Raw genomic sequence first — 16,628 nt, 5'->3', positions numbered from 1 at the left:
AGCCTGGGCCCCCCGGGCCTCAGGCCAAGCACCGCCAGCTCCATATTGATGGGGGTACTTATTCCGACTCACTGTCATCGCTGGCTTGTTCCTGAGTCCTGGAGGCTCCGGAAGCTGGCGTCCCTTAGAGTAACTCCTTCCCACAGCTGGTGGGACTCATTCAGGAGAGGGTCCAGGGTCACAAGGCTTCGGGGGTGTGGCCCCACCTCCCCAGACACCAGTCACTGACCGAATCCCAGGTGCACAGGCAGGTGCGTCTGATCCTGCTGGATGTGGCCCCTCAGCTGCCGGGCCATCAGACACTGAGGAATGATACGGTCAGAGCGGAGCCAGGGTCAGAAAAATACTTTGCTCACTGAGGCGGGTGGACGATCAGCCCGGGGGCTGGAGCCCACCTGCTCCTGGGAGGTGGGGGAGGAGGTGGGAGAGGAAGGAGCAGGCCCAGGGGGAGGTGGCAGTGCCAGGAAGAAGCAGAGTAATGATCACATTGTTACTGGTCTCTGTGACGTCCCCTGGAGAAGAGTGGTGCCAGATGGAGGGCAGCGGGGGGGGGGGGGGGGGGGGCGCCAGGCCCCTCCCGTCTCTGCTCCCCGCGGAGAATATAAAGTGATGCTAACGCCCCGTGGGTGTGAGGACTTGGACTTTCAGCCCCAGGTGTCAGCTGTACTTCTTAGGGGTTTTTCTAGAAAAAGTAAACTGCTTTCTACTCTGTGGTCCTTGGTGAGTTTGGAAGGTGGGGGTCTGTTCTCACACATCCTCCGGGAGGGCTCGTGGGGAGTAAATAATGCGGAGGGGTTCAGGCAGCAGATTGTGACGAAGGTGGGCACAGGACATCTTTCTAGGGGTGACGCATCACCTGTTCACCTCCTCACTGCTGGCCTTTACAGAGAGGCCCTAATGGCCCTTCTGGGAGGTGAGCCCGTGGCCAGGTGAAGGTCGTTCAAAGGTGGCTGCTCTGGCCCTGCTGTGTCAGGCTGTGTCCCTGTGCTCTCTGAGCCCTCACTCCCAGTAGCGGGGCTGGGGACCGCCCCCCACCCCGCCCCAGCCCACGACCCCGCCCCTCCCAAAGGGCGGGACCCACTTTGGAGGCGGCAGGAGGCTGAGGTGGCCTCCGGCCGCCAGGCGGCGCTCCAGCACCGCTGAGGGCAAACCCCACGGCTCCTGCTCTCTGCGCCCTGAGAGCTGCTCTGCTGAACGATACTAGGCTTTCAGAAGAACTTCTGAAGCAGTGATGATGAAGTCGGAAATGCGGAAATAATTTTATGTGCAGGATGCCCAAGCATCTGATTGTTTTTCTCCCATCACTGGGCTAGAATGTATTGCTAAAACACGGTCTTGCACTCGCTGCTCTCTGGCACGTGGCACGTGGGGCGAGACGGCTGTGACCTGGAGCGTGGGCTCCCACCTCCGGATGAGGCTGCGCGGCCCCCTCTCCTGCTCACCAGGCAGCTGGGGCTCAGCCGCGCGCTGGAATCACCTGGGAGCCTCCGCAGGCAGCAGGCAGCGGCCGGGTGAAATCTGCTGAGCCCTCCTGGTGAGCCTAACGTTCAGATAAGGGGGAGCTCCGTGTGAGGACAGGGGTTCTGTCTGTCCTTCCTCCTGCGGGGTCCCTGTGGCTGGTACAATGTCTGGTCTGTGCCCGGCACTCAGCAAATATGTGACCTGTGAGAAGACAGAAGCCGTTTCCCCCGAGATTTAAAGAAAAGGCAGGTTTCCCCAGAAACAGCCTCCACCACACCAACAGACGTTTACAGACGTCTCCATGTCAGACACCTTCACCCACCTGATCGCAGCCTGTCCCGGACCCTGAGGTAGTGATGGGGGCGTGGGGCGTGGCGGGAGATGAGCCCGTGGGGTTGGCAGGCCTTCCTGGCAGGGAGTCTTCAGGATAAGTGGTCCTGGGGAGGCCGGTCTGCAAGCTCGGTGTCCTCCCCACAGCCGGGGATGCTGCTCCAGCCGTCATCACGACCTGGGCGTGCGCGTGTGTGTGCGCACGCGCGTGTGTGCTCGTGGTGGAGGCGGGAGGCACAGAGGAGGGGATACGCGGCACCTGGGAGCAGCCCTGCTGCCTGCCTGTGACCGTACCCTTCCCATCTCCCCCCGTTTCGGTTGCACGTGCCTTGACCAGCTCCCCTGGCAGAGCCCCGACTCAGGGACACCTTCTTTTCTTTTTCAAATTTATTCTTTTTTGGGGTCTCAATCGTCAAATTTAGGACAATTTGAGCATCCAAAATGATTTGTGAGGTGTTGAACAAAAAGAAAAAAAAGGAAAAGAAAAAGAAAAAGAAATGCCTCCTTTAGAAAAATCCTGCTTATAAATGTGGAAGGAGTTCGAGAATCACCATTGTGCAACCCACGATGTAGCCATTGGTCCCAGCAAGCATATTCAGCAGCGCTTAAATCACTGGCTGTGAGCTCCTTGGGAAACAGGCTCCTGCCCTGGGGCCCCAGGACCCTGCAGACTGCAGTGAGCAGATGGGGAAACCCAGAGGTTTTTTACAGTCGAGAGATCCTCTCCACCACAGGGTCAGACTCAGCACCCGGCAGGATGGGGCCTGGGGCCACGGTCAGATACGATGCGAAAGGACAGACATGGAGCACGCGTGCCCTCAGTGGTAACCGAACCCAGTCCTGCCCTCACTCTCCCACTCCAAGCACAGGAAACGCGGGCACAGGAGGACCCGGGGACAGCGCCCGGGGGGACAGACAAGTTAGGAGAGGATCGCTCTGCAAGGTAACACCTCAGGCTCTTGTAAAAGTCAGCGTCATGACAAAGTGAGACGACCAGGGTATAAAGAGAAACAACTGGCTGCAACCCTGAATTCCGACGGGAGCCTGGTTTCCAGAAAACAAGACAAAACGGAAAGGACAACACAGATTTTCTGACCGTATTTGGGGATTTTTGAATGTGGACTAAGCATGAGCTGATACGAAATTATTACAAAATGTTTTTGGCATGATAGTAACTTTGTGGCTATGTAGGAGATTGCCTTTATTTTGAGGAGAAACGTGCTGAAATATCTACAACTTACTTCCCAATGGCGGGGGCGGGGAGGGAAGGTGAATACAGGGGTAAGTGTGGAACCCGAGGCGGGCGTGAGAATGTCGTTATAATACTTTATGGGGTTTCTTGCGTGTTTGAGAACGTTCATCGTAAGAAGCAGGAAGCCTAGAATCTGCCTCGTCTCTGTCTCTCGGGGCTCAGATGTACCTGTTTCCTGGGGCTTTCCTGTCAGGGCACCGACCACACGCTGGGTGGTGGGCCACACCGATGTTTCCACGTCTGCGCCCCACGCGGGGCTGTGAACTCTCTTGTTTAAAGTGGACGATTGGAGGGCCCTCAGCACAGCCACCTCCTCGGTCCAGTTCCCAGACCCGTTCATCCCCCAGAGGAAGCCCTGTACCCACAAAGCAGTCCCTCTCCCGTCTCCCAGCCCCTGGCAACCCCCAGCCTACTTTCGGTGTCTGCAGACCTGCCCATTCTGGACCTTTCATATGAATGGAACCACACACTAGGGGACCTTCTGTGTCCGGCTTCTTTCACTTTGCATCATGTTTTTAAGGTTCGTCCACGTGGTAACTTTGAAAGAACTTCATTCCTTTTCATGGCTGAACAGCAACCCGCTGCACGGATGGACCACGGTTTATGTGTCCACTTGTCTGCCGATGGGTATCTGGGTTGTGTCTACCTCCTTGGCTGTTGTGAACTGTGCTGCTGTGAGCATTCTTGTACAAGTATTTGTTTGCACACCTGTTCGCAGTTCTCTGGGGTGTGTGCTTAGGAGTGGCTGGGGCCACGTGGTAACTCGATGTTTAATTTTCTGTTAAAAAATGGAGGTACTGGAGACTGAGCCCAGGACCTCATGCATGCTAGGCATATGCTCTACCACTGAGCTGCACCCTCCCCTCCGCCCAATGTGTAATTTTTTTTTTGATGTTTAACTTTTTGAGGGGCCTCCAAACTGCTTTCCTGGGCTCACCACTCTTCCAGGCCTGGCCCAGCTCCTGCCCGCCCCGGGGAGCCTGCCTGGCCCCTCTCCTGTCCCCACGTGCGCACTGCCCCCCGGGGAGGTGCCGATGCAGCAGGCGGTCTCCCCAGGGAGGAGACTGGCCTCCACCCTCCCTCTGGCCTCCCTGTGGCTGGGGGATGGGCAGCCTGGGAGCATCTCCGTCTGTGTGGTCTGGGCCAGCTCTGCCTCCTCCAGCTGGCCAGCCAGCGAGGACCCATCTGCCTCGATGTGGAGCGGGGACAGCTGGGGCCCGGGGTGCTGTGGGCTTGCTCTATGTCCTGAGCTGTCCTGAGCTTGGATGGGCAGAAGGAGTCCCGTGGTCAGGGTGGGCTCCTGAGACCCTGCAGGCAGGGTGCCGGCAGAGACCTGGAGGGCCCTGAGCTCCGGTTAAACCTGCTCACCCCCCACTCCTGCTCCTACTGTCCCAGCACAGAACTGCGGGTGGGCCTTGGGGAGAGCGATTTATGGTCATGGAGCATCTGTCCCGGTTGGTCCGCGTGCAGGTGCTGCATCACCCTGAGCTCGGGAATGAGGTGGGTGTTACCACCGCTGGGTTCACATGTGGGACCTGAGGCTCGAAGAAGTTAGGGGCTGGCTCAGTCGCCCAGTTAGAGACAGTGTGTTCCCTGACACCACGGCGAGTTCCATCTGAGACAGGACACGGAGGCAGACTGATGGCAAAGGGATGCGATGTGGGATGAAGTCCTCTAGCTGCCAGTCTCCCTCCTGTTGAGTGGAAACCAGCAGACCCCGGAGTCCCAACAGGGAGGTGGGAAGGACTAGGCAGAGGGAGGCAGGTTGGGCTGAGAGGCTGTGCTGCCCTCCCCTGGGGCCTCCTGCACGGTGACCTTGTGCAGTGTGCAGCCTGGGCGGCCATTCAGGTCGGCTGGAGGGTACAAGATGCAGGTGACCAAGGACATCCCAGGCCCCTTACTCCGTGCTGGGTACCCTTGGGCAAGTCACGGAGCTTCCAGCTTCTGGGCCCTGAACGTCTTCTAGGCTAACTTCCCCCCTGGTCAGCACGCAGACGCATGTGAACAAGGCCAGCAGCTTTTATTAGGGTTGAAGGGACAGTAGCCCTTGGAGGAGGGTCAGGGGGGCTGCGGGACAGACCCCGGAGTTACTCCCGGATGAGCTGGGCGGTCAGTCACCCTGGGCGGGCTCAGCACCTCCCTCCAGGGGGAAGCAGGCTGGCAGGTGCCAGAAGCCAGGCTTCGGGACATCCCTCAGGGCTGCTCTCCTCCGGCCGAAGCGGCCCACGGGCCGGATTCTGCGGCCCGTGTACCAGGCCGGGTTGATGTCAGGGGCTGCAAAGAGCGAGGGCAGTATGTGATCGCACGGGCCCCGGTGTGTGCTCCTGTGGGTGATGGGGCCCGGTGCACGTGCCCAGCGTCCCTGTTCCCTGCACAGGCTCTCAGCTCACTGCTGCCCTGTCGCTCAGGTCATTCTGGGGCCCAACCGCCCAGGAGGGGTGCTCAGAGGGCCTGGCCAGGCCATTTCTGGATGCTGGGGTGACATAGGGAAATGAGAATTCATACTCTCCCTTCCTTTCCAGCCCCCCACCCCCATTCTCATGGGTAAAGTGGGCTCAGCCCCAGGCTGCCCAGGTGGTGAGAAGTGAACCCCCCACCTCCACGGTGTGCGGGCCAGCGCACTTGGGAGCAGATGTTGGGGCCACTTTGGGGAGAGCTCTGGCCATCAGAGGGCCAAGCCCCCAGCTCTGGGGGACTTAGCGAGGATGGTGCCCCCGCTCAGGAGGTGGCCAGAACCTGCCCATGGCCTAGGGGTGGAGGGGTGGGCGCAGGCGAGGGAGGCTGAGGATCTGAGCACTCACTGCGGATCTCCATGGAGTGCTGGTGGGCGCGGCTGGCCGCCCCCCGCAGGGCCAGGCCCAGCAGCAGCAGGCACAGCAGCCAGGCCCGCAGCGCCTTCATCCCCTAGCTTCTCACCGAGGTCTGCTGGAGGTGGGATCCCGCGGGGGCAGGCGCATCCTGGGGCGGGAGCAGCGGTAAGCTTGCATGAGGATGCGTGTGCACAAAGCTGAGCGCCTCAGATGATGTGAGCGAGCGTGTGTGGCAGAGTGGACGTGAGTGTGCGTGAGTGTGTGCACCACTGGGGAGTGCACGTGTGAACAGGGGTGTGTGTGTGTGTGCACCTGTGTCCACGTAAGTGCGTGCATGTGTATGCACACGGCCGTGCTCCGCTGTGGGTTTCTCCGCTCTGGGTTGGGTGGGAGTGAGCATACAAGTGGCAGGCAAACCCGGCCCTCAGCGAACCCCCCTCTCCCCGGGACCCCGTCCCCACCTCGGTACAGCGAGCCTTAAACAAGGTGACCACGTGTGTGTCAGTCTCTGCCGGGCTCAATCACGTTTGCACAGACCCTCTGTCATCAGAAGGAACCCAGAGGTATGTGAGCTGTGGGTGGAGAGGTCTGGGCTGTCTTGGAGCTGCCTCCATCTGTCTGTCTGTCTGTGTTAGGGAACCAGGAGTGTGGGAGGCCTCTGCACTGCTGTGTGTGTTGCACACCCAGACCCCAGTGGGGGAGGGGCGGTGGAGGCGAGCAGGTGTGGGGAGCTGCCTGGGGGAGCCCAGGGGTGTGCAGAGGTGGAGGGGTGCAGCCTCGCCTCGGACACGGCAGGGCGAGGGGGCTGGGGTTGCTGCGCCTGGACCACACTCAGGGGCTGGGACCCTGGGGCGGGCTCTTTCCCTCACTTGGCCCAGTTCCATTCTGCCCCATGCCCGCTGGAGAAGGGTCATCACCCCCGTCCTTACCAGGAGCACTCACCCTCCCTGTGACCCCAGGACAGCCAGCAGGACAGCCCTAGGACAGGTGGTGGGAGAGAGCGCTGTGGGCTGCAGAGGCGCCCAGCAAATTCACTTCTCACCCTGCTGGCCAGAGGCCCTGACCTGCCTACAGATCCACGCGGGAGGTGCCCCCACCCTGTGGGGCTGGCGCCTCCTGTAGGGGCCCCACCCCGGGCACTTTAGGAAGCCTGTCTATTTCAGGGAGGATCTCTCTGCCGACCCTGGCTTTCCAGCCTGTCCCCAAGTCCCATGGAGAGTGCTCTCCATCTGAGAGATTGAAAATGGCCACCTCTCTCTCCTTTTTTAGAGATGTGCTGGGGTGTCGCACACACAGTGGCAGGGCAACCCCAAGGAGGAGGAAACGGAGGCGTCACTACGAAAGCAGAAGAATAAAGAGGTGGGTCCAAATGGGCTGGGCTGTCTCCTCCTCCCTCTGGGCCGGACCCATGCGGGGTGGAGAGCCCTAAGCTGACCGCACTGGCCTCTGATCTCCCGAGGCCCTGACTCCTGGGAGCTGGAGGTTTGCTGTCACTGCTGGGATTCCTGGTCTGTGTCCCCAGCAGAGTCGCCTGGGACAGTTTCACCTTCTGTCTCCACGACGGACAGCCTCATGCACGGGGCCCGGGCAGACGGGGGTGGCCCTCAGATGCACAGATGGTGGGGTGGCTGCCCCTCTGTCTCCCTCCCAGGGCTGGTCCTGAATACTAGGGCCGACCCATTCCCAGACAGCGAGGGAAGGTTTACGGAGGAGGAGGGAGGAGTGTCTGCGACCCCCGCCCGCTCCAGCACCTGGGAGCTACTCACCGAGGTTCCCGCCAAGGCTGGCCAGCGCTGTGGTGCCGGAGCCGTGACCCAGGTGGGAGCGGCTCACCCTTTATAGTCCCGGGAGGAAGCAGCCGACCCGACGCCCACCCACCCCTCCCCGCCCGCCTCCCTCGCCAGGCTTCATCAGGAGAGATTCTTTTTCTTTCTTCCTTTCTTCTATTTTTTTTTTTTAATTCTCATCAGCGAAGTGATTTGTCCCTTCCTGGGTTATATAATTTCATTTGGGCTGAGTGGTTTTAAAACACATTAGCCTCCCTTCTTCACGCTTCGGGCAGGCTGCAGAGTCAGGCGCCCCGGTCCAGGCAGCGCGGGAGCCTCGTGACACACGGAGGTGACCCTGCGGCCACCTCTCCCCCTCCTTTAAGTCATGGTTTCTAATGGAAAGCTAAAGGGACAAGTCACCTGAGGCTGTCAGCACCGTGTGTATCCTCGTAAGCCCTCCCAGACCTGGCCAAGCACCTATGCGTATGTCGTTTTTCGTAGCTGCAATCATTACATGCAAACCACTTTCGACCGAGCACTTAAAAATATTTCTTTGGGCTTTTGCAGAGTCTTCATAGTGATGGTTTAAAATAAACAAGTTCATTATTAGGATTATAAAACAAATACATGTGTTTCTATTGTAAAATAAATAATAAACAGACTTATTTGTATTTGAAAAGCAATTCATATAGTTTGAAAAGAATTGAGCACACGCAGAAAAACAGAAAAACAGAAGCACGAGGTATGTGAGAGCGGCCAGGCAGCTCTCCCGGCGCGTGTCCTTCTCGCGGGCTTTGCTCGTGTTTCCTGGGCAGGTTCGGGGGCGCGTGCGTTTTGAATCTCATTCTTTCCTTTTAACAGTCACGGCCTCAAGTTGTAGCTTCTGCCGTTTTAAATAACGGTGCACTATTCTACCATTCAACTTGGCCCTAAGAACTTAACTCATTCCTGTTCTGCGTAAGATTATATCGAGGGTCATTCAAGTGCCACTGAGCGTCACCTTCAGGAGCCCGTCCTGGGGAAGAGACCTCACAGGTGGCTCCCCTCGCACGTGCCCAGGGGACCACACGGCCCTTCACCTGCCTCCATCAGACTTCTGGGGAAAGTTCCAGCGCAGCCCGTTGCCCTCCGAGGGTCAGTCACATGTGGGTCTCCTCCCTCCCATGGCTGCCCATTCCCGGTGATGAAGGTTTTGCCGTCCGTGGGCTCCCTGGGAGATCTGGTGTTGGGGGTGGGGGGCGCTGGTGGAGGAGGTTGTGGAAGGAGCACGGGGTGGGGGCACAGAAAGGCCCCCGGCTCCCACCCGGGGCTGCAGCCTCAGGGCACTGGGACGGAGTCCGTCAGAATTCCCAGGGGGGCTCAGGGTTAGTGAGGGTGGTGATGGTGGAGGACCACTGCCGGGGCGGGGGTTCTGTCTTGGGAGGGGGTGTCCTTTCCCTGCAGATGTCTGTGCAGGCCGTTGTGAGACTGCAGGAGCTGGAGGCAGCTTCCTGGGCACTGGGTGGGAGCGTGTGTGTGTGTGTGTGTGTGTGTTTGAGTGTGTGTGGTGTGTGTGTGGTGTGTCAGTGAATGTGTGTGTGTGAGTGTGTGTGGAGTAGTGACCCCTCCCCTTTCAGCAGAGCACCTTGGTCACATGTGGCGTTGGTGCTGATAAATGAAACGGTCACACATTGAGGTCTGGGGGTCATTCTGGCTTCTAGAGTTCACCTGAATTTGATGCTGACTAGAACCTGTTTGTGGCCCATTAACAGACAGTGTCTGTCCGCTTTAATTATTAAGGAAAAGGGCGCACTGATCAGGAGTAAGGAATGTCCCTGTTAAAATCAAAGATGAAATGCCTCCCTTCCTGGGACACCAAATGCTGGGCCTCCTCTCATGACAAGACTCCCTCCCCAGGTGCCGAGGCCACACCGGCTGGCTGTGTTCGTGCTGATCTGTCCGTGCTTCTGAAACCCTGAAGGGATGTATCCCTGCCTTGTGCACTGCTCTTTGTTTGGACAAGACATAAAAGTGTGCTGAAAAGCCTGCTTCTCCAGGGCAGTTCCTCAGAGCTACCTGACAGGCTGTTTCCTGGGCTATAGTCCTCAGTCTGGCTCAGATAAAACAGTTTTGTTTCTGTTCTAGACTGTCCACTGATTATTTTCATCAGTGGTGCCTGTGCACGGGGTGCCCACCAGCGGGGGTGACACGGGCATGTGGCATCCCTGCAGCCTCTGCCCACTCAGCACGGAGCAGAGAGCTCGCCCTGCTGAGAGAAGGGGAGCGGTGTCCCCCTGCCCCCCGGGGCCTCTGGTGGTGCCCCACAGAGGACCCAAGAGTTGCTGAGGGCACTCGGAAGCTGGAGGCCGCGTGACGGCAGCAGGGGGGCAAACGCAAGTGAGGTGGGGGCTCTTACTGCTCGTGACCCCCCGAGCCCCAGGATGGCAGGCCTGGCTGGGGCGTCTCGGGTGACCCTCTGCTTTGGTAGATGGAGCCCCCCGGAGTGGGTCTGCCCGGCGCCGGGAGCCCAGAGAGCCCCTCCGCTCCCTCCTGAACTGGGTCTTGGGCTCAGGGCGGGGGAGCCACGGGCTCTTGCTCCCGCTTTGGCCGATCAGTGTTTCATCGGGGTATCATGTGGCCTCTTGAGTTTGGGTGCGTGTGAACTTGCACCCATGCTTGAACTTGAACCATGGGTGGAGCTGTGTCCTCTGCCAGGTCGGAAGAAAGTGGTATGGAAGGTTCTTAGGCATCATTTATTCCCTTTCTTTTAGTTACTATTTCCTCTGAACACAAACAACACCCCACTTGAGAGAGAAAAGCTAAAGCAGACGCAAAGTCACTTGGGGAAGCAGCAGAGGCTCACAACGTGGCTTCCAGCTCCAGGGGAGGCCGCCTCACACTCTGTTCTCTCCTCTGCAAAATGGGCTGTTCCGAGGACTAAATGCACTGGTCCCCGTGGAACAGACAGCCACGCTCAGGGAGAGGGAGACGTGCTGACTACGCGCAAGGCAGCTGTGAGGGTCCCGGCAGGCTCCCCTTAAAGCTGGACGAGCCACACGACACTCAGACGTAACCCGAGTCCCAGGCTGTCAGAGGTGGAGGGGGTCCCGGAGCTCGTTCACAGACAGATGACAGGTGGCCGGCGGGCATCACTCATGGGCCCCGGTCCTTGTTCTACTGGACTCCACTGCAGGAGGGCTGGACCCTGGGCCTCGGCCTGCCCGTCCGGAGCTCATCAGCTGCCTCCCAGCAGGTCCTCTGCCCCTGCGTCTGGGCTTCGGTCAAATGCTCACCTGCTGCCACTGGCCCGCTCTGCCCTCGGCTACGGTTAGTTCTCCCGGCCTGTGCGCCGCAGGTGAGCCGGCAGACGGGGTGCGTGGTGGGGTGGGGTCTAGCCCTCCCTCTTGCTCAGCTGGTCACGAGCCCAGCCACTCGTCCTGACGCCCCGCAGCACTCCCACAGAAGCACACACACCTGCACACGCTCCAAGGGAGACGGGGACCTGCAGGTGGCTGGTGCGGGCCTGCCCTTCCCGTTCTAGTCACAAGCACAACAGAAGCCAGCCAGCAGTGAAGGGGGCGGACGGTCACGCTGAAAAAGAGCTCTGTGTCCTTCAAAAAGTTTCAACTGTTTTGCCCTAAAGGGAAGACATATCAGCTGAGCTGTTTCTCACAGATGAGAGCAGGCCGGCAAGGGGGGCGTGGAGGTCGTCTGTGGACGTGGGTGAAGAGCTGACGGTTTGAGAACCACTGTCAGCTCCCAGCATCGTGGGCAGGGTATCTTCTTGTCCCCCCACTGGGCCGTGCACAGGGTGATCGGGGGGCATGAGGGCCGAGGTGGAAGGAAGGAAGGACGGGGGCCGCTCTGTCGCTCTGTCCTGTTCAGACGGACCTCTCCTTTCAGGGCTGGTGGGTCATCACAGGTTTCTGTGAAGCAGAAACACACGTGGCGACGTCAGTGTGCACAGGCACACACAGCTGCACACAGACACACGGACACACACAGGGGCACACAGACACACGGACACACACAGGTGCACACAGACACAGGCACACACAGCTGCACACAGACACAGGCACACACAGCTGCACACAGACACACGGACACACACGGGTGCACACAGACACATGGACACACACAGGGGCACACAGACACACAGACTCACACAGGTGCACACAGACACAGGCACACACAGCTGCACACAGACACACGGACGCACACAGGGGCACACAGACACACGGACACACACGGGGCATACAGACACAGGTACAGACAGGTGCACACAGACACAGGCACACACAGCTGCACACAGACACACGGACACACACAGGTGCACACAGACACATGGACACACACAGGGGCACACAGACACACAGACTCACACAGGTGCACACAGACACAGGCACACACAGCTGCACACAGACACACGGACACACACAGGTGCACACAGACACAGGCACACACAGCTGCACACACACACGGACACACACAGGGGCACACAGACACACGGACACACACGGGGCACACAGACACAGGCACAGACAGGTGCACACAGACACAGGCACACACAGCTGCACACAGACACACGGACACACACGGGTGCACACAGACACACGGACACACACAGGGGCACACAGACACACAGACTCACACAGGTGCACACAGACACAGGCACACACAGGTGCACACAGACACACGGACACACACAGGTGCACACAGACACAGGCACAGACAGCTGCACACAGACACAGGCACACACAGGTGCACACAGACACACGGACACACACAGGTGCACACAGACACATGGACACACACAGGTGCACACGTGCAGAGGAACATATAAACACATGGGTGTGCACACAGGTAGACACAAACTTAGATACCTGAGTGTGTACATAAAAACACACGGGCATGCACCCAGACAGGCACAGATACATGAGCACTTGCACGGACACACACGTGGGAGCATGCACATGTGCGCACACACACACACATGGACGTGCTGGCGAAGGCATCAGTCAGTCCCCTGTGGGTTATTTTACTCAGCCGCGCTCTGCCTCTGTTTCCCCAGCTGTGAATCTGGGTCAGTGACACTGGCCCTCATCACATGGGGTGCACAGACGGAAAGCATCTGACAGTTTAGAGCTCTGACATACAGGAAGCTGTATTCCAGTTGGAAAGCATCCCAATTTTCAAGTCCCAGCTGGCAATTCCTTATCAATTGCCAGCAGTCCTCCCTGGGGGTGGCCACGCTCTGGCTTCGGTGCAGGTGGCCTTCTCTGGGCGCAGGTGGGGCCTGACAGGCGGTCTTGGACTTTGTCATTTCCCCTCACACACGTGTCCCCTCGTCTAGGGTGGCCTGACCTCATTGGATACGTGTGCCCCACCTCCCTGTCCACCAGCACAAGGCTCGCACACAATCTGAACAATCCCTCTGCTGTGAGAGACTTTGAAATCCCGTTTAAAAGCGGAGTTCGTGGGAAGAGCAGAGCAGTCACACAGCCCTCCTGGACAGCCCAGCCGAGGGCTCAGCCTCTTGTAACCGGTCTGAAGTCAGAGTTACTGCTGGGGAGCTGCAGCCAGCGGGTGGGATGTGGCTGTGCGCCGCTGCGGGGATCCAGGATGACTGGGCCACGAGTCCTCACGCCCATTGCTGGCACGTGGGCACCACTTGGTGGCCCCTAGGGGTCAGCTGTTTGAGCTGGTGAAGTGCTGCGGGGGCTCCAGGCAGGGGCATTCGCTTTGGAAGAGTTGGTGCTTTCCCCAGACTCCTGTGCGGCGGAAAACACCAGGGACCGTGGTGTCTGAAAAGGGTCTGCAAGATGCCCTCTGTAGGAATCAAGGCCATGACTCCTTCCGGCCTGGCCTGATATGCCCTGAGCTTCGGGAGAAACCTTAAGCTCCTTCGCAGAGAGCCCTCTCCCGTGGAAGTCAGGGAACAGCTTTGACCCGGCACCTGCACACATGGTTCAGCTGAATGACCTTGACAACTGGGCGGGCTGGTGGGGCTATGCAGAATCCTCTCTGCCTCATGGGCTGTCCCCTCCCCGAGGGCCCTCCTCCCTCATGGACTGTCCCCTCCCCGAGTGTCCTCCTCCCTCATGGGCTGTCCCCTCCCCGAGGGCCCTCCTCCCTCATGGGCTGTCCCCTCCCCACGCTGAGACCCACCCTGGGTGAGCAGACCCCGTTACTGGAACACTCTGGCACCTTTAAGAAATATTTTTGATTTCCCTTTAAATCTCTTGCTGATTTCCCTTTTCTTGTGAGTTTATCCCACTGCTCTACTCTGAAGACTAAATACCGGTATGTCACCCGGACAGGCCACAGGATTTTAAAGCTGCCTCAGTAAACAGAGGAAACCTTACGGCAAAGCTCTGGTTGGAGACTCCCTTCCTGCTGTTGGGGTTCCTCTGTGTCAGGGACCCGTGGTACACGGATTTCCGATCAAAGGAGTCATCACGTTTGTCTTGGGGAAAACAGAAGGGGGGTTTCTTATTAATCACAAACTTACCCCGAAGAAGTGTCTTTGCCGCCTAAGAAATTTTAAAAGGGGCATGAAAGCAAATACACTCCCTTTCAAGAAGCCACGTCCGCTGGAGGAGTGTGTGCTGTCGCTGCGAGGGAGGGAAAGGGTCTCCGCGGCAGGCGGATGGCAGGCGGGGTGGCTTCTAGGGGACACGGAAGGGAAAGGTGCAATTGGGTGAAGCGACCCCACTTCAGCCTGCGGGCAGCTGGGAGCCCAGGGTTGTTTGGGAGCAGACGAGGGACATGGAAAGAACCCCCTGTTAGGACCAGGGATGTGGTGGCCAGGGAACAGCTCAGACCCGGGATGACTGGAGGCACCACAACGGTGTGAAGGCTGGACTTGCTCAGCAGAGGGGGCACTGGGACGGGGCGGGGGAAGGGGCTAACTCCCCACGACCTGCGGTCGGCCTGCGGGGTGAGCGGTGGGCCAGAACACAAGATCCCCACAGCCCGGCCCCGCACTGTGGGCCGTTCGTCCAGGATGGAGCTGGTGTCCTTGTCACCACCAAGGCATCAGGGAAGGCTCATTATGCCCTGCGCCCTGCACAGCAAGACTGGGGGCTGTGCGTCGTATCAGGATGATTTACATCGCAGGGCATGGAGGCCACCACCACCACCTTTACGTGCTTGGAGCTGCACCTTTCATGTCTCCAGACATCAAGTCGCTGCAACTGTCCCTGAGGGTGGCCGGCGTGGCGCTGGCGTGACCCTCGAGCATTGGGGGCATGAGATGCTGGGTCCCACGGGTTGCGGAGAAATACGGGGGCCCTGTTGGCCACGTTCATGCCCCTAAGCTCATCTCCCAGGCCCGAGGGACGAGGGAAGCAGGTGACTCTTACCTTGACTTTTGGGGTAATTACTGGGCTTCCTCCTCACCAGACAGGGCACACCCATCACCTGGAAGAAAGGTCTCTGTGCGTCACCGCATCGTTGTCATTGTTAGGAGCACCAGGGGCTAAGTTTGGATTTCTCCTGAGCCTCCCAGATTCTGATTCATCAGGTCAGCCGTCTTCTGTTCTTTAGCCATATTTGAATTTTTAACAATATTAAAATGCACATTATCAATAAATTAAGCACCAAATGCCAGAATATGAAGGGGTGCTCAGCTTTCGGAGAACTGCCACCTTTGGGTGGGTGCGGTAGAAAAAGACAAATCCCAGCCCACAGACCTGGGCTCGGATCGCGTCACTACCCCGTAACCGCTGCGATGGGGCGGTTTACATGTTCTCTCTGAACTCAGTCTCCTCATCTGGAAAATGGGCCAGTGTCCCCTTTACAGGGATACTGGAAGATTAATTGTACCTAACGCACTCCCAGCGCCCCACGGCTGCTGGGCTCCACACCTTCCCTTCCCTCTCCCTCACTTGTTAATTACCTGCCTGTCGAAAATGGCCCAGCTTTTCCTCTGTTTTGCCTCCTCAGGGAGGAGGAGAGAGCAAAATGGCCTGATTCCTCTAGAAGTCTTGCCCTCACCCGCCCAGCGATTCTGCCTGGCTTGTTTTGTGGGCTGTCCCTGGAGGTTGGCTGCAGAAGCCTTGAGGGCTGGGCTCCTTGGGACAAGTCAGGGTGCACCATGGCCCTGAGAAGAGGGTGGGGGTCAGGGTAAGGGTCCCTCTTCACTTGTGGTCTGCGTGGTCTCCATCAAGTGGGTCTACCTCCCTGAGCTTCAGTTTCCTCCTCGGTACAGAAGGGGTCCTAGCAGCGCCAGCTCACCTGGGGCGTAAACATTAAATGGAAGGGTGGGAAAAAATACCGTTTCTAACTGTATTTAAAACTGTATTTAGCTCCCCGGTGTTGTTATGAGAAGCAGAAGTGAGATGTCCTTGGAGCTTACAGGAGCATCTGGCAGCCAGCAGGAGCTGGAGTGGCCGCCAAGCTTTCCCGGGCACCCCTCCCCCAGCCACACCCGCAAGGCCAGGAGACCCCGCCCCCTCCCGGGCAGCTGGTCCCCCCTTGCTTTGCTTCTGTTAACCCTTCCACCGCAGGATCCTTGGTCCGGGGCTGTGGGGGTGCCGTCCACACCCCACACCCCTATGCTGTTTTGTGCACACTGGCCCGGTGCTGCACTACCACAGCCAGGTCCCGCGTCTCCCAGAGGAGGCCAATTCTCCAGCCCGGAGCCCGCTGTGCCCTTGCCGGGGGGTGGGCACAGAGCACGGGAATGGTCATCACCCATGCTTGGTGGCCGCTGCACAGGACGACTCTGGTGTGATATGCACGGTCTCCTCTCCAGGGCTCTGTGTTACCCTGAGCCAGTTACCCTGTGTGAGGTCTGCCTGCCTCCTCCCCGCCGTCCCCTATCTGAGCTTTCCTGGATTTTCCCCAATAAACATCCTACACCAATTCTCGCCTCCACGTGCACCTCTGTGGACGCCGACCTGTGAGACTTGCCGGCTGCTTAAAGTCCATACGTCTCAGCTCCACCACCCGTGGACTCGCCAGGCTTCTGGAAACGCCAGGCCAGTCTTTCACCCTTTCCCAGCCTTTTGGGCTTGGATGGAG

The 16,628-nt window shown here is 58.8% G+C and overlaps 2 protein-coding genes and 1 long non-coding RNA gene across 6 annotated transcripts in view; 1 reads left to right on the top strand and 2 right to left on the bottom strand.

Moving 5' to 3' along the window:
• The first annotated feature begins 577 nt into the window (after window positions 1-577).
• On the top strand, window positions 578-16,628 carry LOC140696511 (uncharacterized). 2 transcript variants are annotated; one of them, XR_012072968.1, is made up of 3 exons: window positions 578-720; window positions 7,123-7,212; window positions 15,006-16,628. It is a non-coding gene; the product is annotated as an uncharacterized lncRNA (long non-coding RNA). The 2 variants fall into 2 exon arrangements; XR_012072967.1 differs by lacking the exon at window positions 578-720 and adding an exon at window positions 1,116-1,534.
• PRLH (prolactin releasing hormone) lies at window positions 5,154-7,655 on the bottom strand. Its single transcript, XM_006209142.4, has 3 exons — window positions 7,620-7,655; window positions 5,845-6,001; window positions 5,154-5,317 (listed from the first exon to the last, which is right to left on the bottom strand). Exons 2-3 carry the CDS (start codon window positions 5,942-5,944, stop codon window positions 5,154-5,156), a joined length of 264 nt encoding a protein of 87 aa, XP_006209204.2. The 5' UTR covers window positions 5,945-6,001; window positions 7,620-7,655.
• MLPH (melanophilin) overlaps window positions 10,323-16,628 on the bottom strand; it is a 44,394-nt gene continuing 38,088 nt past the window's right edge. For 2 of the 3 annotated variants that reach the window (XM_072961908.1, XM_072961906.1), the window contains 3 exons: window positions 14,966-15,023; window positions 13,967-14,067; window positions 10,323-11,527 (listed from right to left, as the gene is read on the bottom strand). In XM_072961908.1, the coding sequence (XP_072818009.1) occupies window positions 11,501-11,527; window positions 13,967-14,067; window positions 14,966-15,023 (186 nt within the window). In that variant the 3' untranslated portion in view covers window positions 10,323-11,500. The other variant, XM_072961907.1, reaches the window with a different exon arrangement.

Source organism: Vicugna pacos, chromosome 5, assembly GCF_048564905.1.
Source record: "Vicugna pacos chromosome 5, VicPac4, whole genome shotgun sequence".
Classification (NCBI taxonomy): Eukaryota; Metazoa; Chordata; class Mammalia; order Artiodactyla; family Camelidae; genus Vicugna; species Vicugna pacos.
The sequence above is the reverse complement of the archived record's forward strand: the minus strand, read 5'-3'. Positions and strand labels throughout refer to the sequence as shown.